This window comes from Oryzias latipes, chromosome 2 (genome assembly GCF_053564925.1).
Source record: "Oryzias latipes strain Hd-rR chromosome 2, Olatipes_Hd-rR_3.1".
Taxonomy (NCBI): Eukaryota; Metazoa; Chordata; class Actinopteri; order Beloniformes; family Adrianichthyidae; genus Oryzias; species Oryzias latipes.
In genome coordinates this window covers 30,248,995-30,270,497 of record NC_136238.1, presented here as the reverse complement: position 1 = coordinate 30,270,497, position 21,503 = coordinate 30,248,995, and the positions used below count along the sequence as shown (strand labels likewise).

The window sequence follows — 21,503 nt, the reverse complement described above, 5'->3', positions numbered from 1 at the left end:
GCTCTCTCTTCCTGGCCGTTTGATTGGGGATGGAAAACCAGAGATGAGACTCACAGGGGCTCCCAGGACACCACAGAAAGCCTCCCAAACTTGGCAGACAAACTGGGGCCCCCGGACCGAGACGATGTCGACCGAAATTTTGTGATGACGGAACACCTGCTGAACCAGAACCTTGGTGGTTTCAGTGGCTGTAGGCAGCTGTGGGAGTGGGATGAAGTGAACAGATTTTGAGAAGCGGTCAATAACTGTGAGGACGACGGAGTTACCCTGGGAGAGTGGAAGGCCGGTTACAAAGTATAGCGCTATATGGGACCATGGGCGGCTGGGAGTAGACAAAGGATGGAGTAAGCCAGACGGTGGGGAGTTGGAGGACTTGGAGCGAGCGCAGGTGGTACAGGCGGCTACATACTCCTGAACGTCCTTTCCCATGGAAGGCCAGAAAGAACGTTGACGGAGGAGGTTGAGAGTCCTAGTAACTCCGCCGTGACAGGCTATGCGAGAGGCGTGGGCCCATGTTATGGCGTTGGACCTGAGAGATTGGGATGATTGCCGGATGATTCTTCCCGCTGGGAAAGGACGGCTTCCAGCGTCGACTTCGACCACAAATCTTTCTGGTGGTGTCGGGTTGGATCAGGATGGGAGCAGAAATGAAAAAGACTCTTGAGAGTATCAAAGGCTCCCTGAGCAGCGGAGTTCCATTGGAAGGCCCGAGCAGTGGAGGTGAATTGAGTCAGGGGAGCAGTGATGGCGCTATAGTTTCTAATAAAACGCCTATAAAATTTGTCGAACCCCAAAAACTGCTGTAGTTTCTTACGCGTAGAGGGAGGTTCCCATTGAGAAACCGCCTCAATTTTGACAGGGTCAGGACAAATGCTACCTGCCTCGAAGATGTAACCTAGGAAAGGGATGACTGTGGTATGACTCTGACATTTTTCTGCTTTGAAAAAAAGCTGATTTTCTGATAACCGTTGGAGTACCTGACGAATTTGGTCTTGATGCTGCTCTGGATTTTTAGAATAAATGAGAATGTCGTCGAGGTAAACAAAGACGAATCGGTTGATGAAGTCTCTAAGGACGTCGTTTACAAGGCGTTGGAAAACGGCGGGTGTGTTGGTTAACCCGAATGGCATGACTAGATATTCATAATGGCCAAGATGAGTATTGAAAGCAGTTTTCCATTTGTCACCCTCCTTGACCCAAACGAGATGGTAAGCGTTACGCAGGTCAAGCTTAGAGAAAATGTGGGTTTCCTGAATGGAGTCAAAAATGGAGCTAACGAGAGGAAGGGAGTATTTGTCTTTCACAGTGATCTGATTAAGCTCACGATAGTCGATGCAAGGCCTGAGGGTTTAATCTTTCTTGTCGACGAAAAAAAACCCAGCGCCAACAGGAGAGGACAAGGGACGGATGTGTCCCGAAGAAAGCGCCTCCTGGATGTAACTCTCCATAGCTACTTTGTCGGGACCAGAAAGATTAAACAGTCTACCTTTAGGGAGAGGACCACCATCTAATAACATGATAGAACAATCGTAAGGTCGGTGGGGAGGTAAGGAACCGGCCTTTGCTGTACTTAAGACGGTGCAGAGAACATGATAACAACTAGGTACGTTGGAAAGGTCGATCTCTTCCGGGGGTTTTAACGAAGGAGAGCTAACAGGCGGAACCGCGGATTTCAAACAATTGGCAAGACAGAACTCACTCCAACCAGTGATGCGGTGATGGACCCAATCGACTTGCGGGTTGTGAACAGGAGCCAGGAGAACCCCAAAACACCAGGGCGTTGGGTCTCCTTTTGAGCAGCAGCAGAAGATGAGCTGAGTGACGACAGCTAGTGGCAATCAGGAGGAGCAGAGCTGGCAGAGCTGGAGGGGGAAGGAGTCTGACAGGCACCGTTTTTCTGTTTCCATTTGAAACAGAAAAAGTGGGACAGTCGCGGAAGTGCCTAAATGTAAACTGAAAGCCACACATAACCAAATATTAATAACCCAATCTGATATAAAATACTCCTCTCTGGGTTCTTTACCAAAAACAAAAGAAAAATGTAATCATCAACAAATATATAAAAGACACTTTATGAAATCAGTAAAAAAAATAACCCTCTTTGGGTTCTTTACATAAAAAGTCAGGAAATATTTAGTAACAGTATTTTAGATTTTAGAAAGTCAATAATGACCAAATAACTCTTAATGGATTGTTCACAGAAACAAAGCTTCTGTTGTCCATGCACAATCTCTCAACTGTTCGACTTCAGCTGTAATTGCAGAATATCTTAAATGACTTATATGAGCAGTCTCTTAAGGTTTTTCTGTTCTTTTCTTATAATCCATAATTATTAATCCATAATTATTATTTGGAGGTTTTCAGGAGGCTAGCCTAGTAGACACGACTGTTTGTTCTCTCTGATCAACTTCCTAGGTTAAATACCCTGCATTCTGAATCAATGTTTCTCTTACCTAACCTTTTTGCCATTTTTTCCGTTCTGATGGGGGGGTCACGTTCAAGTTCTTTTACTGGGGCAAAGTGAGGTTCCGGTAGCAACATTTTTATTTTAGCTCACATTTCAATTCAAATAAGCCTAATTGACATGAGGATACAATACCAGGGATTCCGTCATGTTTCCGTGACCAACCTAAAACAAAAATTATGCAAAAAGAGATTAAAAAAAAGTCTTTATCTGGTGTCATTCAGGAGGCCGGGTTAAATGGGTGGGTTGCCCGGATTGTTTGGGAACCCCTGATTTAGTGGATGAAGAAGCTCAGATTATACTTTTTCCACCGTGAGAGGGTGATAAGACCACGTATGGATGTTGGAAGATAAACTTTTTTCCTTTGATCTAACTTCATTATTTGCGTCAGTTAAGATAAATCAAATTTTGGATCAGAAAATGAGCTGGGATTGGTGAGTGGAGGAACTGCGGGTAAGCTGAAAGCCGGAAAGCTGTTTTCTGGATGGGAAAGGATGGAGTGGGAGTGGGAGTGGAGGCTGTGGAGCTAACGTGCATCACGCTGGTCACATGAAAACGGAGTTGTCGTCTTTCTGTTCTCTCTGGATCTGACTGGATTATTGCAACAAACTCCATGTTTTCCAAGAGCAACAACAGGCCTGCAACGCTTTTTTCTTGGCTTTAAGGTGCCGGTACCGGGACTATACTGGACTGTGTGTGAGCGTGTGCATGAGAAAAGCTCTGAAACGGTTACAATGCTCAATGTTCTACGGTTTGGTCTTCTGTGCTTTACTTTTTTAGAAACTAAAGGTGGTAATATGTGGGAAACTTTGATGGAGACATTTATTTTTCATTTGGATGGAAACCAGTGTTTTTTTTAGTTTAGATAGAGACCAAAAAGAGACATTAATGTTTTAGGAGAACTGCTGTCATTTATTTGATACATTTTCATTTAATTGGAGCGTTTTATATTTTAGGTTGGGGAATTATTCACATTTTTGTTCCAAAAAAAGTATTTAAATTTTTTTTTCATGATAATAATAATGAGTCTCTTTATTTCTGACTCATTTGGGGTCCATAAAAATAGTCCATAAAAAGAAGACAAACCATCCAGGTTTTCATCTTCTGAACTCAGTGGATTCATAAATGATCATCATTAAACGCTCATATCAATTAGATTTTCACTTTGTGAAATCGATGATGTCATATTCACCGTTTAAATAAAAAGTAGTGATCATGGTGTTAGAATTACTTCTAAAATGCAGGACACAAGATATTCCTGCACTAAAGCAGATTTAATTCTATTTAGCATATTATAAGGAGTTTATGTTCATAATGACAAACTCAGTTTTCCTTGTTTTATGGACTTTATTTTATTTACAATAGGTCAGTTTGTGCTATTTGTGTGGTAATGAGAGGGATCTTTAGTTGTTTGCAGAATGACTTGGAATATGTATCAGTACCAGAATAAATGTGGAACATCTGCCAAGTGAAGTCACATCTCTTTCTCCTCCTCCCTGTGTCCTGACCGAACCCCCCATCTTGTTTCCTGTTAAACTCCTCCCCTGAATCAGTGACACATTCCTCCATCCTCACAGTCTTCCATCCTCACAGTCCTCCGTCCTCACATTCCTCCATCCTCACAGTCTTCCATCCTCACAGTCCTCCATCCTCACAGTCCTCCCTTACAAAGAGTTAGGGAGTAGGGCGGGAATTTGGATACAGCCTGTGTCTCTTTAATTACTTTTTTAAATCTGACATTTTTGAAATGGAAGTTTTAAATCCATTGGATTGTAAATATTTATTCAAGAATAATTAATGATGATCAATGACATTTCAATTTCTCGTCTGTTTCAACTTCATTTCAAGTCATTTCTAATCTATTGCATTTTCATTCATGATCATGTCTTTGGATCCAAATTCAAAAGAAATGAGCAAATAGTGAAAATGTAATCTGTCTGTCATCAGGACGGGTCCCACCTGACTGAATGGACCAAGTTCTTGGACCTCCAGCTACATCACTGCTCCTGAACACACTTTTCTGTCTGATTGCAGGTTGGAGAAATGCACTTTGTCAGAGATCAGTTGTAAAGTTCTGGTCTCAGCTCTGAAGAAAAACCTGTCTAATCTGACAAAACTGGACCTAAGCTTGAACCAGAACCTGCAGGATTCAGGAGTTCTTCATCTGTGTGGTTTTCTGGAGAGTCCAGACTGCAGACTGCAAACTCTGAGGTGAGTAAAGAAGCTGAATTCCCTGATGGATGAGAAGAACGGATCAGGTGAAGAACTTTCTGATGTTTCACTGGAAGATTTTCTGTCTACAGCCGAGTTTGAAACAATCTGATGATTGGTTCAGATTTTCTTCATCAATTGAATTGATTGTTCTGATGATTGATAGAAACTGATCTGTTTCACAGATGGGCCTGTAGAAAGTTCAAGTTGGTAGTGGATGACCAGCAGGAGGAGTGTTAGATGTCTTGGAATGAGCGCAGGTCATTTAGGCAGCCACGTATTCACGGACATCCTTCATCATGGAGGGCCAGAAAAAACATCTCTTAAGTAGGTTAACAGTTCTGTGGACCCTTCCATGGCAGGCGATACGAGAAGTATGTCTCCAGGTGAGTACGTCGGATCTAAGAGAAGTGGGTACAAAGACAGTGCCTGGCAGGCAAGTTACATGATTGGGTTTCTCACCTTGGGCCTGCTGGACCATAGTTTCAATATCCCTGGTGAGCTTACCCACAAAACAGGTGGTGGGAATAATGGGAGAGTCAGTTGTGGTTTCGATGGAGTTGTACTTCCTGGAGAGAGCGTCAGGTTTGATGTTACGACTGCCTGGAGGGTAGGTGATGGTGAAGTTGAACCAGTCAAAAAACAGACACCAGCGGGTCTGACGGGAGTTGAGGCGTTTCGCGGATCGAAGGTATGCCAACTTCTTAGATAGCTTGCAGGAGTAGAAAGCACAGGGTTTTAGTTTACCGCAGTGATCCTCACGTTGGGAGAAGACAGCCCCTACACCGGAATCAGAAGCGTCAACTTCGACGATGAATTGTTTTTGAACATTGGGTTGAATGAGGATGGGAGCAGAGATGAAAAGTTCCTTGAGTTTGGCGAAAGCTTTGACAGCGGCAGGATTCCAAACAGGATTTATTGACTGATGTGGTGGGGGGGAAGCAATGCTACTGTAGTTGTGAGGAAACTGGAGATTCTAAACAGGACTGTAAAATAGGTAAATTAGGTTCGTTCCCCTTTTCAGTTTCCAACACACAGAAATAAAGAATAACGACTCAGAGACAGTTACTTATCTTTTGTAGATTTACTCCGCACAAGGACCACAGATTTGTACGCAGGGTTACAGACAGATGAACAAAGTGCATTCAAAGTCTGAACAACGGGGTTCGGCAAAAGGCCTGGCATACATACCTTGCATTTGCATATTCAGAACCTCATTCAATGGATCATGGTGTGAAAAACACACCCACAGACTGTTGCAGGCTAGATGCTCGAAGGTCAGAGCACCTAAAGTGTCAGGTCTCTTGCAGACATTTACCAGAACGCATACACCAGAACACACAAAGATGAAAAAGGGAGGATGTTAAAGGAATGTTGCGAGACAATAGTCTTGGTTGTGCTCTGTCTGGAGTGTAATATAATTTTGAGATGATAATACATAGTAAATCGAGGTTAAGCCATTAATGTAATAAAAGGTAAAAGTTAGTTTAATAAAATACAAAAGGGAGTGTCTAACTATTCTGTTTCTAATCATTCCTAACATACCCCCCTGTTTATCATATCAAAATTATCAAAATTGTGCACAGAAAGTCAGCAGAACTCTTCTCATCATCAACCATATACCACTTCATGAAGAATTTCAGTACAGGCATCATATCGGCTCTGCATCGAAAACAAAAGTGTATAGGGACATGTAAATACAAAAGAAAACATAAAATCAACGTGAATAAATGAGCACATCAGAGGTGGTAGGTGATACATGAGTGTTGATGCGAAAACCTCCAGGGCTAAACTTATACCATCTGTGTGAAACATTCATTGAGCAGTCAGGGAGGGCAAAACTCATCAACGACTCTGTGCCCCTCAGCAGCCACCACTAAGGATACGCATGCATCACCAGTCCAGACCTCGGCACAAAATCATTAATTAAAGTTACATAGAACAAGAAACAAATTAAGAAATAAAGAAAAAAAAAATCAAATCAAACAAAAGAAAAGAAAAACAATAAAATAAATCTGTAAAGACCAGTTTCAACCACGAGCGGATGCGCATCAGGGGAATTGTTGGCATAATGCTGATAGAGTCGGCCTGATAGCGATCATTCATTTGACACATGGGATCAAACAGGTGACGAAAAGAAAAAAGAAAAACAACACACAGAGGACCGGAGTGACTAGTTTTATCAGTACACTCCACCAGAAGTAAACCAATAAAGTGGGGACCCAGACCAGTAGGCGTCAGTCATCTGAGAAGAAATTTGTGACTTAAGGGCCTTGACCTCACTGATGATGTGAGTGAGATCTCCAGAGGAAGAGGGAATAAAAGTACAAGATGAAACCACAAGCAACAGCTGGACCCATGTCAGCTGGTTCGAAGCTCACTGTAGCTGGAAGAGAGGAGCGCTAGAGGAAACACACCAGGGAACGCCCCTCGCCAGGAGTAGTGCCGAACTGTGGCGGCTCCGTTGTTGGACTTCAACCAGGGATGTGTCTCAAAATGTCAGTCTCATAGGCTCTCAGCAATTTACAGTGGCTTACGTGAGTCCAGGAGGGTCAGTCAGCAATGTGTACTGCAGTTGGCATGGTGAGGAGAACCTTGACGGGTCCTGTCCACCTCGGGTGTGATAAATCAGTCCGTTAAATGGTCTTCGAGTAAAGCAGGTCACCGACAGGGGCCTTCTGGTCGGGATGCAGAGTCTGTAGGGAGGAGAGAGCTGGAGGCAGACTCAATGCGTTCCTTTGTTCTCACAGCTTTCTTCAAACAATCATGTAAATCATCAATGGTTTTATTAGAGCCAGGCATGAAAGTAGAAAAAAAATCAGGAAAAAAAAATAAATAAAAATAAAAAAATAAAAATTGTGAAAAAACACATTGAAAGTGAAACAGACAAGAACTGCGTCTCATTTTAACAGCACTATGAGCGTTAGGTCGTAAATAAATAAATCATACACGGACACAGTAAAACATGCCTATCATCATTCGGAGAGCAGAGAAAGTCGTTACATCTGCTTACAACGGAGAAATCACCCCTCCTTTCTGCGAGTCCTCATCAGCCTGTCTGCAGGCTCGGGCACGCGCACTCTGATCTGTGAAGCTGCTCCCCCCTCCTTCTGCTCTGTCCTGCACTCTGATCTGCTTAACTTTCTATGAAATCCCTAATCTTTAACCCATTTATCCAAATACTAGATTAATGTCTGATCCTGACTTTCCACATACTTCCAAACTTTATGAAAAGCTTTCTGGACCTGATCAATGTGCTTTCTTACTATCTTTGTTAGATTTTGTGAATGAGTCCCACCCATCTTTTTGAGGTTTTTGATCGACGATCAGCTACAACGTTCTCAATTTAAATCACAAACCAGAGTTCCCACCCAAATAACCCGGTTTATGGATTCTCCAGTGCTGAATCTAATCAGCAGAAAAAGCTTGGAGAATCAGAAAAGAAACCTAATTATTTGTCAACTGAGTCACTATTTTGTTTTAGAACGAGGCATTAATCAAAGCGAGCTCACACCACAGGGGCTGTCGAAAAAGGGCAAACTCAGACACAGACAGAGGGACATAAGAAGCATCACACACACATAGTTTCCCCGGAGCTCCGTTTCGTCTCAAAAATCATGCTCAGCCATCCCAAGGCTCTATTTCTTCGGCTTCACTCGCCGCGGCTGCACCTACACTTATGCCTACACTTCCGGCCTACACTGACGTCCCTACACTTCTTCTCCTTCCCTGGAGGACTTATTTCCCTACACTTATGCCTACACTTCCATCCCTATTCTGCCATTCCTCCGCGGAAGGAAGGCGGCTACAATGACGGTCTCGCGTACCGAAACACACTTGTCCCGTCTGCGCAAGATGACTCGTGCACGCGCAGCACCTTGCCTGCAAGCGGGGCCTGCAAGCGGTGCTCTGCTCAGCGTGCTCGCGCAGCGGACTGCAGCCGTCTCTCTATTCTTCCCCCAACATTGATGCACGCACACACAAAGACACAGACACAGTCAACATAAAGCCCTAACAAGTAAAGAGAGGACAGACTTTCTGTGTGGCGTACTCACTTCAAGCAATGAACCCCGTTATTTGATGAGGGTCCGATTGACGTCGGGGGCATCACCGGATCCAAGGGCGAGGGCCGCTGATCCTGAAGGCGGATGTTTCAATGCTGAGACTGTGAACTCAGACCACGCGTGGTTTTCAGGCAATCCCCCCCCCCCAGGGTCTCAAGCGATGTCCAGGGCGTCAGCCGGCCAGCTCGAAGGACCAAATGTGAGGAAACTGGAGATTCTAAACAGGACTGTAAAATAGGTAAATTAGGTTCGTTCCCCTTTTCTGTTTCCAACACACAGAAATAAAGAATAACGACTCAGAGACAGTTACTTATCTTTTGTAGATTTACTCCGCACAAGGACCACAGATTTGTACGCAGGGTTACAGACAGATGAACAAAGTGCATTCAAAGTCTGAACAACGGGGTTCAGCAAAAGGCCTGGCGTATATACCTTGCATTTGCATATTCAGAACCTCATTCGATGGATCATGGTGTGAAAAACACACCCACAGACTGTTGCAGGCTAGATGCTCGAAGGTCAGAGCACCTAAAGTGTCAGGTCTCTTGCAGACATTTACCAGAACGCATACACCAGAACACACAAAGATGAAAAAGGGAGGATGTTAAAGGAATGTTGCGAGACAATAGTCTTGGTTGTGCTCTGTCTGGAGTGTAATATAATTTTGAGATGATAATACATAGTAAATCGAGGTTAAGCCATTAATGTAATAAAAGGTAAAAGTTAGTTTAATAAAATGCAAAAGGGAGTGTCTAACTATTCTGTTTCTAATCATTCCTAACAGTAGTTATGAATGAAGCGTCTGTAAAAGTTAGCGAAGCCCAAAAATTCTTGCAGCTTTTTGCGGGTCTCGGGAATCTCCCAATTGGTGACGGCCTCAATCTTGGATTGGTCAGGCCTAGTGCTACTGGCCTCATTGATGTACCCCAAAAAGGTGACAGTGGGTACATGAAATTCACACTTTTCGGACTAAACGTACAGTTGATTTTCGAGTAACCTTTCCAGGAGTAACCTTTCGTGTTCGGTGGGGTTGTTGGAATAAACGAGGATATCGTCGAAGTAGTTAAAGACAAAGCGGTTGAGAAAATCACGTAAAACGTCATTTACCAGTCTTTGGAATACCGCAGGGGCGTTGGTGAGGCCGAACGGCATGACGAGGTACTCATAATGGCCTAGCTGTGTATTAAAGCCAGTTTTCCACTCGTCGCCATCTCGGATGCGGACCAGGTGGTAGGCATTGCAGAGGTCGAGTTTAGTGAAGATACCTCCTGAACAGAATAGAAAACGGAGTTAATCAAGGGAAGGGAATATTTATCTTTGATCGTGATTTGGTTAAGTTCCCGGTAGTCGATGCAGGGTCTTATAGACTTGTCTTTCTTTTCAACAAAGAATAACCCTGCACCGACCGGAGAAGAAGAGGGATGGATGTGACCAGAGGAGAGGGCTTCTTGAATATAGATAGATAAGATAGATAGATAGATAGATAGATAGATAGATAGATAGATAGATAGATAGATAGATAGATAGATAGATAGATAGATAGATAGATAGATAGATAGATAGATAGATAGATAGATAGATAGATAGATAGATAGATAGATAGATAGATAGATAGATAGATAGATAGATAGATAGATAGATAGATAGATAGATAGATAGATAGATAGATAGATAGATAGATAGATAGATAGATAGATAGATAGATAGATAGATAGATAGATAGATAGATAGATAGATAGATAGATAGATAGATAGATAGATAGATAGATAGATAGATAGATAGATAGATAGATAGATAGATAGATAGATAGATAGATAGATAGATAGATAGATAGATAGAATTTATTCCAGACTCATGGTCCAATCAGTAAAAAGGAGTACACAGACCCACTACATTTAAAAGATTACACAGTACAGTATATTGCTCCATTGCAGTTTTTTCAGGGCCGGACAGGTTAAACAGTTTCTCTTTAGGGAGGGTGGCGCCACTAAGAAGCTCAATGGAGCAATCATACGGCCTGTGGGGAGGTAACGCACTAGCTTTGGCTTTACAAAACATGGACTTGAGATCATGATAGCACGAGGGGACTTTGGAAAGATCAACATCAGTAACCTTGCAAGAGGAGGTGGCGACAGTGGATGGAATAGCGGAGTGCAAACAATTGGCCATGCAGTGGTAAATGGTAAATGGTAAATGGCGTATACTTGTATAGCGCTTTTCTACCTACGAGGACAAAGCGCTTTTACAATCACTGACCCAGTCACACACACTTTCACACACACATTCACACACTGGGTGCTCCAGTTAGAAATGCGGAGAGTGGACCAATCGATGTGGGGGTTGTGGACATGAAACAAAGAAAACCCCAGAATCACAGGAGTCTGCGGCGATTGGGTGATAAAAAAACCTGATGTATTCACGATGGTTACCGGAAGTAAGAACTAGAAAAGGTTTAGTATGGTGGGTGATACGGGAAGGTTGTTTTGATTGATTTTTGATTGATAAATTTATTTATCCCACAAAGGGAAAATTCACGTATCCATGGCAGCGTTCACATTCATAAATAACCTTCATAAATAAACATATAAACAGCAAATAAAAGGACGTCAAAAAGATGAGTGCAAAATTACATTCTCATCATATTTAAATACATCTACATACAAATAAATATAAATACATCTATTTCTTCTTTTTATATATCCAAAAAATAAATACGTAAAAAAGTACATACCAATCAAACAACAGTTAGGAACAAGAACAATTGAAAAACAGCAACAACTACAACAAAATGTAAATAAATAAATAAATGAGTGAATGAAAAAACACTAATTGAAAAAAAAACAATGAAAAACACCCGTGGGACCGTGGAGTGTCACTGTAACACAGTGTTGTACAGTCTGATGGCTGTGTGGAGGAATGACCTGCAGTAGCTCCTTCTTGCACTGTGGGTGCAACAGCCTTGTGCTGAAGGAGCTGGTCAGCACCTCTACTGTTTGGTGCAGGGGGTGGGAGGGGTTATCCATGATGGATGTTAGCTTAGCTAACATCCTCCTGTCCGCCACCTCCTCGATGGACTCAAGTGAGCAGCCCAGGACAGAGCCGGCCTTCCTAACCAGTTTGTTAAGCCTCTTCAAGTCTCTGCCTGCACTGCCCCCCGCCCAGCTCACAACTCCATAAAGGACCACTGAGGCCACCACAGTGTCGTAAAAGGTCCTCAGCAGCTGTCTGCACACGCCAAAGGACCTCAGTCTCCTCAGCAGGTGAAGGCGACTCTGGCCCCTCCTGTACAGAGCATCCGTGTTGTTGGACCAGTCCAGTCTGTTGTTCAGGTGAACACGCAGGTATTTAAAAGTGTCCACAAACTCAATGTCTGAACCCTGGATTTTCACCGGTGAATGTGGAGTAGGGGACCTCCTGGAGCTAGGAGCTTGGGGACCAGCTCCTTCGTCTTGCTGGTGTTAAGCAGCAGGTGGTTAATTTTACACCAGCCAACAAAATCAGAGATGATCCCCCTGTACTCCTGCTCGCCCCCCGCTGATACACAGCCCACAATGGCACTGTCATCTGAGAACTTCTGCAGATGACAGTGGTGGGAGTCGTAGATGAAGTCCGATGTGTACAGGGTGAACAGGAATGGGGAGAGCACAGTCCCTTGAGGTGCCCCCGTGCTGTAGACCACCACAACAGACACACAGTCACGCAGCCTCACAAACTGTGGTCTGTCTGTGAGCTAGTTGATGGTCAAGGAAACCAGATGTTGGTCCACACCTGCAACCTCCAGCTTCCTCCTCAGCAGTGATGGCTGGATGGTGTTGAAAGCACTGGAGAAATCAAAAAACATGACTTTCACAGTGCTCCCAGGGGCCTACAGGTGAGACAGGGCCCGATGCTGCAGGTAGATGATGGCGTCATCCACTCCGATGCCTGGTCGATATGCAAACTGCAGCGGGTCCAGTGCTGAGCTCACCTTGGGACTTGAATGAGAGGAAACATTCCCCGTCGGAGTACGGATGGGTGTGTTGGAAGTTTGCTTACGATTTTGTTGACTTCTTTCTGTTTGACGTTCTCGGAACCGGATGTCAGACCGGAGGGCTGCGGAGGCGAGATCTTCAAAATGATTAGCTTCAGGCTGTGGGCAAAGATGGTCTTTTATATTTTCGTTCAACGATTGGTAAAAAATTCCCTTGAGCCCAGTGTCGGGCCAGCCTGCCTCCACCGCCAGAATACGAAAGTCAATGACATGATCACTTACCGAGCGGTTGCGTTGTCTGAGGCTAAGCAACCGTCAGACAGCTTCCTACTGCTTGCGGGGTTGATCAAAAACAAGACAAAATTCTCCAATAAAACGGTCAAAAGGTAAGTGAGAGATGGGATGGGCAGCCAGAAATGCTTGAACTCACCGAAGTGCTTTATTACGTAATGCATTGACAATTAGGGTGATTTTGCTCTCGTTAGTTTGGTAATACCTATGTGCTTGTTAGAAAATGAGTAGGCACTGTAGTAAAAAACCGCAGCAGGCTTCGACGTCTCCGTATAATGGTTCCGGTTGGAGGCGGAAGTTTTCCGATGACGTAGCGGAAGCGGTAGTAGGAGTGTTGCTGGAAGACGGTAGCTGAGTAGGCGCTGTTGGGTTAGAGATTTGTCCGGTTAATTCCAAAAGTTTGGCCAGTTAGTTCTGTCATGGTATGTTTTAACTTGACAGACCCAGATGCTGGAACCCGGAAGAAAACCGAGGAGGCGACAGGTAAGTATGAGATATTTAATAGCTCGTAGGTAATATTGCTTGTAGGCTTGTAAGGTTGAATCCGGAGGAATGAGCTTGAATCCTTGGCTTGAAGGTGAGGCGTGGCTGGAGGGTTTCGGCAGGTGGTTTCCAGAACAGCAAGGCAGTTGCAGGTGGCGAGATATGAAACCAGGGATGACTTCGGTGACCAGGTGAGTACCCGGGGACGAGTAATCCTGTAGGCGAGGCGTAACAAGATTAGTGAGAGGCCGATAAACATGAATAGAGTAGAGTAGACCAGACTATGCACCGTAGAGGAACAACGAACTGGTGTTGAATACTGGCAATGGATCTCCTTAAGTAGCAGCAGCATGATGAGATGAGTGAAGTTAGCTGGTCTCGTCAGGAATGGAGCAAAGGAGGGGGAGGAAAATGACAGAGGCAACATGACATTTAGGACACTGAAGAACCTGGTTTGATATTTCATCCACACCAGCAGCTTTAGAAAGTTTAGTTTTCTCAATGACTTTAGGTCCTCCTCAATTGTAATATCCTGATTTATTTTATCAAGGGAGTTCAGAGAAAGTTTTGTAAGACTGTCTTCAAGCAGTTGTTTGGATTTGCACATATTCAGAAGAAACTGGTCATCAACAGGTAGGATCAGATGAACCAGAATGATCAAAAACAGCCTAAAAACAATATAAGGGGTTTGGATTCTATTCATTTTTTATTTTTTTTAATTTATTTATTTATTTTAATATAGGGGACAGCGCATATTAATAAACATTCCTGTCAATATGCCAGAGTTAGCCAAAGGGCTATTTTTCATCTGCAGTCCCTGGTTAGATGTTAAAATCACCCTAAAAGATCAAAGTAAAATTACATATTACAATATTACATACATATATTAAACAATGCATTCAATAAAATTAGCAGTTAATGATGTCATGATGTCATTGACAGTTAAGTCTGATTAGATTTTCCCGGTGCCAGCAGATTGTCTACTCTGAGTTACTGACTGATCTTGAAATTTGATGCAGATTTGAAAGTGGTCAATTTAGACCAGACTGGCCTCAATTCGGGCAGAAATGCACTCCAAGTTGGTATCCATCTTCTGCACAAGTTCAAAGATCGTGAGCATCCTGCCTAAGTAGGTAAGACAAGCACAGAGCTTCTGATCCAGTTTCTCGTTCTGAGTCTCTCCTCCACGAAGAATCCTTCCATAGAGCTTGGACACCTTGCTTCTGTCTTCCACTTCCAGACTGTCTGATAAAGCAGAAATCCTCTGATCCCAATTTGGAGGAATCCAACTATCATAAATCTCAATAGGTACACATCCTCCACGTCTTCCACAGACAGGTGGGCCAGGCACACCAGCCACCACTTGCCCCACGGATTGTTAGTGTCAAGCCGCATGGGTGCCGTCTGGGCAGGAAGGGTCCGCTTTCCCGTTCCTTAGTGTAGAAAAAACTTTGTCGATCGAATTCAAAGACCAGCTGATCAGATCCATATTCAAAGAGCATAAAGAGCAGAAGTGCAGAAGGCTAAAAATGAAGCTCCAGGGCAGACAGGACAAAAGCCTTAAGGGGTGGGGGCTGACACAGGAGGAGCGAGAGGAAAAGTGTCTGTCCTCAGCGAGAGTCAAGCAAAAAAGGTTGCAATAACATCAAGGTGGTAAACAGAAATCAATATTCATCCCTTTATTAATCTCAGTAATGGTTACATTTTCAGATGATCATGACATTTCTACATTTTCACTATGTTGCATCATGATTATCAATGATGTAATGGTAAAGAAAAATCAACTTCCATATTTTTAAATCACATTTTGATCTAAAGACCAAATCTGCAGCGTTTTTAATAAAATTCTAACTGCTACATGTATGATTGAACACATTTCTTCCATATTTTAATTCATCATTTCCATGACTCTGCCATGTTTCACTGACAGTGTCTGGGATCTTCTGTTTGTTTTTTTTAATCCAAGTCTGTTTGTGACGTCACTTTTCTTCCACTTTGTCTCGGTCTCAGATGCAGAAACAATGTCTTTCAGCAGCGACTGCTAAGAGGGAAATTCTCTGTAAATCCAGAGCAAATGTTGTTCATGGTTTCACAGTGGGAGTCATCACGTGGTCAAAGCCATCACTTTAGCACAGAACGCTGGGATGAATGATGCAGTGGTAATGCAGGCCTTTTTTGGAAGTCTGGGTCAGCTTTAGTGATGTTTTAACGTTCACGCGACTGAGGAATGTACGTCATTGAATCTTCCTCATCAAAAACCTTTTGAGACATTTCTGATGCTCTGAGAAACATTTATTAAAATGTAAAAAATGTTTTATTGATCAAAAGAATACAAAAAATTTATGGAACCGAGCCCTAAGAAACTCTGAACCGAATCGCATTGAGATCTTAGTGTACCGTTACACCCCTAATATAAATAAAAGTAGGATTTAAAAAGAATAGCAAGAGAATAAAAGTAAACTTGATGTAGCTCACTGATGAGTTGTGCTATTTTTAGAACCGGCCTGCGGTGACCTATGTGGCCCTTGGGGGCAACCTTGTGCCCGCAGACACCGTTTTGGTGACCCCTGGTTTAGACTACCAGCAGAACCAGCTGAAACCCTTAGACTACCACCAGAACCAACTGAAACCCTTAGACCAACAACAGAACCAGCTGAAACCCTTAGACTATCAGCGGAACCAGCTGAAACCCTTAGACTAACAACAGAACCAGCTGAAACCCTTAGACTAACAACAGAACCAGCTGAAACCCTTAGACTAACAACAAAACCAGCTGAAACCCTTAGACTAACAACAGAACCAGCTGAAACCCTTAGACTAACAACAAAACCAGCTGAAACCCTTAGACTAACAGCAGAACCAGCTGAAACCCTTAGACTAACAGCAGAACCAGCTGAAACCCTTAGACTAACAACAGAACCAGCTGAAACCCTTAGACTAACAACAGAACCAGCTGAAACCCTTAGACTACCACCAGAACCAACTGAAACCCTTAGACCAACAACAGAACCAGCTGAAACCCTTAGACTAACAACAGAACCAGCTGAAACCCTTAGACTAACAACAAAACCAGCTGAAACCCTTAGACTACCAGCAGAACCAGCTGAAACCCTTAGACTACCAGCAGAACCATCAGCAGTTCCTCTTGGGCCCCGTACATCATCATGTTTTTAAGGCCCCTCTACAATTTAGAGATGTCTGGAAATGCTTTCAGAGGAGAACTAAGAACATTTTGTGCTGTTTTTCTGCAATGTGATCATTTGAAAATGCATTTTACAATTTAGGATTCAAGATCAAGAAATACAATTTAATGTGACATTTTTGACATCTAAGCCTTAAATCAAAGCAAAATCTATTGGGTGTAAGTATGTAGTCATGAATAATTCCTGATGATCAATGACATTTCAATTCCTCGTCTGTTTTAACTTCATTTCAAGTCATTTCTAATCTGTTGAATTTTCATTCATGATCATGTTTTTAGGTCCAAATCCAAAAGAAATGAGCAAACAGTGAAAATGTCATCTGTCAGTCTGTCATCAGGGCGGGTCCCACCTGACTGAATGGACCAAGTTCCTGAACCTCCAGCTGCATCACTGAACACACTTTTCTGTCTGATTGCAGGTTGGAGAACTGCAGTTTGTCAGAGATCAGCTGTGAAGTTCTGGTCTCAGCTCTGAAGAAAAACCTGTCTAATCTGACAGAACTGGGCCTGAGCGGGAACAAGAACCTGCAGGATTCAGGAGTTCTTCATCTGTGTGGTTTTCTGGAGAGTCCAGACTGCAGACTGCAGACTCTGAGGTCAGACTCCATGTTTCAGTTGTGTTCAGATCAATATGATAACAAAGTTGTGTTGACCCACAGTGAGCAGAAATGTCTGTTCTGATCTGCAGCAGCATCTTCCTGCAGCTGCTTGTTCTCTTTAAAGATCTGCAGAAGAACTTCTTCTTTTCTTCCTGCAGCTGCTTGTTTCAAAGCTGTCTGCTGACATTTGTGCTCCACAAAGTTCTGCTTGCAGCCATCAGCTCTTCTTTGTGTTTTTGCTCCATCAGACTCCTTTAAAGCGCGTGCAGAAGAAGCAGCTGTGCACGCTCACATGCACTCTGAGTCATGCTGCTGTGTTTCAGCAGATGCAGCTGAGAGTCCAGCGGCTGATGTTTGTGAGCAGACAGTGACAGAGTCATGCTGCAGCTGGATGCTGCTCTGACAGACACATCCTCCACAAACATCCTCACCTTTTCATCCACAAACATCATCACATCATCCATCAAAGCTCCCAGCAGCTTCTGACTCTTCATTCAGAGCTGAAGTCATGGATCAGGGATCAATGTCCAACATTTGCTGCTGACTCTTCCTCATCACTTCCTTCTTCTCTCTGCTTTGATCTGTTGGAGCTGAAAGTCTCTGCTTGAAGGGCTGCAGCAGAGAAGCACTGGAAGATCATCTCCTGAAAACTGGGAGGAAGACTTTCCAGCATCATGCTGCTGAAATTCTCCCATGATTCAGTGCTGTTTGGAGAAGAGCTGAGCAGAAAGAGGAAGTGGACTTTTTCTGCTGTTGCTGCAGAAACATCAGTTGGTTTGGATGCAGCCACAGGCTGATGTTTGACTTTCACACATCTGGACTTCTTTCCTTAAGCAGCTGCATGTTGTCCTGAATGTTCCTGAATGTTCTTCTTCTCTGCTTCTGCTGGACTCTTCTGATCTGCTGCTGTTGCTTCACATCTTTGGACTTTTTCTAAACTTTCTGATCTTCTTCAGCTCTGAACTCTTTAGAAGAAGTGAAGGATGAAAAACATGAACTTTGTCTTTAAACTCAACTCTTTGTTCTGGATTCAGGTTGATGGACTGCAGTTTGTCAAAGACCAGCTGTGCTGCTCTGGTCTCAGCTCTGAAGTCCAACCCGTCTCACTTGACAGAACTGGACCTGGAATACAACAACCTTCAGTCTTCAGATGTTCAGCAGCTCCAGGATCTGGTGGAGAGTCCAAACTCTAAACTGCAGACTCTGAGGTCAGTAGAGGGTTGGAGTCAGTCCAGCTGCTTCCAGATGTTTGGTCCTAAAGTTAGTCTTAGAGCAAAGATGCAGAGTTTCCTGTGAAGCTGCAGCTTCTCAGTGAAGCTCTGAGGAGAATGATGACAGGCTTCAGGACAACAGTCAGCCAATCAGAGCAGCAGAAGCTCCAACAGGTGAAGATGACAGGAAGCTGCTGCTCTGAACAGGACTGAAGCTCCTGCTGCTCTTTCTGCTGCTGTGCTGCATCACTGACTGACAGACCAGGATCAGGAGACACTCCTTCATCTCTGTCTCTACACTTTCTCTCTGCAGGTGGAAAGACTAAATAGTCTGATGTTCCTCCTGGAGGAGCAGAGAGGAGCAGCAGCTGCAGCTGGTCTGCAGAGATGTTGTGACTGGACGGTGTTCCTGGGAGGTGGAGAGCAGAGTGATGGAGGAATCAGAGGAAGTGGAGATGAGTGTCAGAGCTGCAGCATGAACTGATCTGAGATCAGCTCCACTGTCTCTATCAGCATCAAGTGGACAGTTATTGTGCTGCAGCTCCCCCGGTGGACTGGTGGAGAACTGCACTTCCTCTTCTCATTTTATCTTGGAGTGTTGATCTGAAACATGGGTTGGATTCAGCACTTTCTTCTTTGATCTACATTTGATGGACAGATGTGAGTTTGGGATGGACCAATCAAGGATTGAGGGAATCATTGATCAGACCGTACATTTCTGGATGACATAGATCTATGTGTGGGTCAGGGGAAAACACAGTCAGGCATTGGATCCTGGTTCTGTCTCCGGAACAGGGACAGAACCAGAACTCTGGATCACTAAATTCTGGTTCCTGATGTTTCACACTTGATTTCTGTTCTCCAGAAACTCTCATTGAAAAAAACAAACACAGAGTTTCATTCAGAAACCTCCAACATGGTCATGTGACCAGAATGTTCATAGTGGAGACACGGACAAACACTGTGGTCACATGACTCACTGGTTTGGATTCAAGTCCTTTGACGTCAGTTTTTGGAGCAGAAATCCCGTCTGATCTCAGTTAGTGAACAAAAGTCTCTCAGATGAATCATTTTTCTATCATCTCTGTTCTGTTTAAGATCAAATACTGACTCATGCAGTTTGAAAGACTCAGAGTTTTGCTTTGATTGATGTTTTCCACAGTTTTCTGACTGAACTTCCTTTTTCTTTGGTGTTTTGTGGGTAAAACTCGGTTATTTTTCATGCTGACAGCATTTTTAGCTGCAGTTTTAAAGAAGTTTCATCTAAATCCAGTTTAATCTCCTCATTTTCTAGAATGTCTGAAACTGGTAGAAACTTTCTTAGCATCAAGCCTGTTTTCTCCAGAGGACATGAATGAACAGAGTGGATCTTAGTGAGGAATGACAGTCTCTGGATGCAGAGAATCACTTTGATGCAGCTGCTGCAACAACACCAACTGCATTGAAGCAGGAGGGAGAAGGGAGACACCTGCTGGCTGTTTGCAGAACTGCATCTTAGTGTCAAAAGGCTTCAAACTGAAAGCTGTCTGTAAAATTCCTGCAGCCTGTTTGGATCTAATAAATGCTCTTTTGAATCAACTCTGTGTTTTCTATTGATTTCTGTCTTCATTCTATCTTTGACTCACAAACAGACTTAAATCTTTAGCCTTCCCCCTCATCCTGTTTCAGCTGTTCTAATCGTCATGTGTTTGGTTCCTTCTCAGTAGAAATGGGTTGGAAAAGAGCTTTGGAATGTTCAGGTGGTGCTGATGTCTTTCTAGATGGGGGTGGGCAGAACAGATGAGAGCCCCTCCCTCCTGATTCAGAGGGGAACAGTGGGCAGCAGCTGAAAGGAGGGAGTGGAAATGAGAAAAGTTCTCTGCACGTTTCTCCTTTCCAAGAACAGAGGGACACAACTCCATGAACAGCAGAAGCTTAAGAGTTGGAAAACATGCCCAAAGCTGCAGCACCACCTGCTAAAAGGGGGGTGACCAAGATGGCGCTCTGAACAGTCGTGTTTGGCTGAGCTCTGCAAACCTAACTGTTTTTTGTAATAATACACGGTGAGCAAAGACCCTTTCTTGATTTTTTTTACTTCTTTACAATTTCTTTATACTTTTTGCATAGTTCTCAAAGCAATATGAGCAAAGCCGAAAAGAGAAAGATGGAGCTGAAGAAATCGCTAGCTAGTGTTGGCTCTGTTAGCAAACCTGCTAACGTTAGCCAACCTGCAAAGCCGTCTGCGTCGAGTAAGACTACTGATGCTAAAGTCAAATTAATTGACTCAATGCATGACTACATGGAGGCGGTTTCTGAACCATTCCTGATGGGAGAAGAAGACTTTCCTGCTCTTCCCTGCACACACACTGCTTCCCCAGCTGGTAAGCTGAGAAAAGTCACAGAAACGGAGACAGAGGCTGTTCTTTCTCAACTCTCGTCACTTACACAATTGATAAACTCGAGGTCAGACACTCTGGAAAAGTTAATTAGCGGCAACTCCAGAGAGATCTCTGAGATGAAAAAAGCTGTGCAGGAGAACTCCATGCAAATCTCAGCTGTAAAAGACTCCGTTGATGTCGTTTGTACTGAAATTAGTGACATGAAGAACAGAGTGATCCACGCTGAGGCACAACTGGAGAAATATAAAACAATCGTGGAAACACAGGAAAAAAGGATCTCCCAGCTGGAAAGCTACTCCCGCCGCTGGAATCTGAAACTTCGCGGTTTGGCTGAGAAAGAAAATCAGAACGTGCGGCAAGAAGTGATCCAGATCTGCCAGTCTGTTCTACCGGAGGCGAAAGACAAACTCCCCGATGTTGTGAATACGGTACACAGACTCGGCCCGAAGAGACCGAACAACAACCAACCGAGAGGGATCATCATCCAGTTCACTGCGAGGATTCACCGCGATGCTGTCTGGCGCGCCGCAAAGAAGTCCGCCTTCCTGAAAGAACACAACCTGAGGATGTCGGAGGATCTGTCTGCTGAGGACCGCGAACGGAGAAACCAACTGTGGCCGGCCGTGGAG

General features: G+C 43.7%; 3 protein-coding genes and 1 long non-coding RNA gene across 4 annotated transcripts in view; 3 read left to right on the top strand and 1 right to left on the bottom strand.

Annotated features, from left to right (window-relative positions):
- Positions 1 to 21,503, top strand: part of LOC144986810 (uncharacterized) — a 508,483-nt gene that overhangs the window by 205,303 nt on the left and 281,677 nt on the right. The gene's annotated exons all lie outside the window — the stretch shown is intronic.
- Positions 1 to 21,503, top strand: part of LOC144987228 (uncharacterized) — a 431,641-nt gene that overhangs the window by 163,906 nt on the left and 246,232 nt on the right. The gene's annotated exons all lie outside the window — the stretch shown is intronic.
- LOC144990533 (ribonuclease inhibitor-like) lies at positions 1,027 to 20,074 on the top strand. Its single transcript, XM_078944055.1, has 5 exons — positions 1,027 to 1,037; positions 4,499 to 4,675; positions 17,106 to 17,282; positions 18,320 to 18,493; positions 18,810 to 20,074. The coding sequence occupies exons 1-5, from the start codon at positions 1,027 to 1,029 to the stop codon at positions 18,820 to 18,822; spliced, it is 552 nt and encodes a 183-aa protein (XP_078800181.1). The 3' UTR covers positions 18,823 to 20,074.
- On the bottom strand, positions 5,740 to 8,946 carry LOC144988455 (uncharacterized). Its single transcript, XR_013652385.1, has 2 exons — positions 8,731 to 8,946; positions 5,740 to 7,371 (listed from the first exon to the last, which is right to left on the bottom strand). It is a non-coding gene; the product is annotated as an uncharacterized LOC144988455 (long non-coding RNA).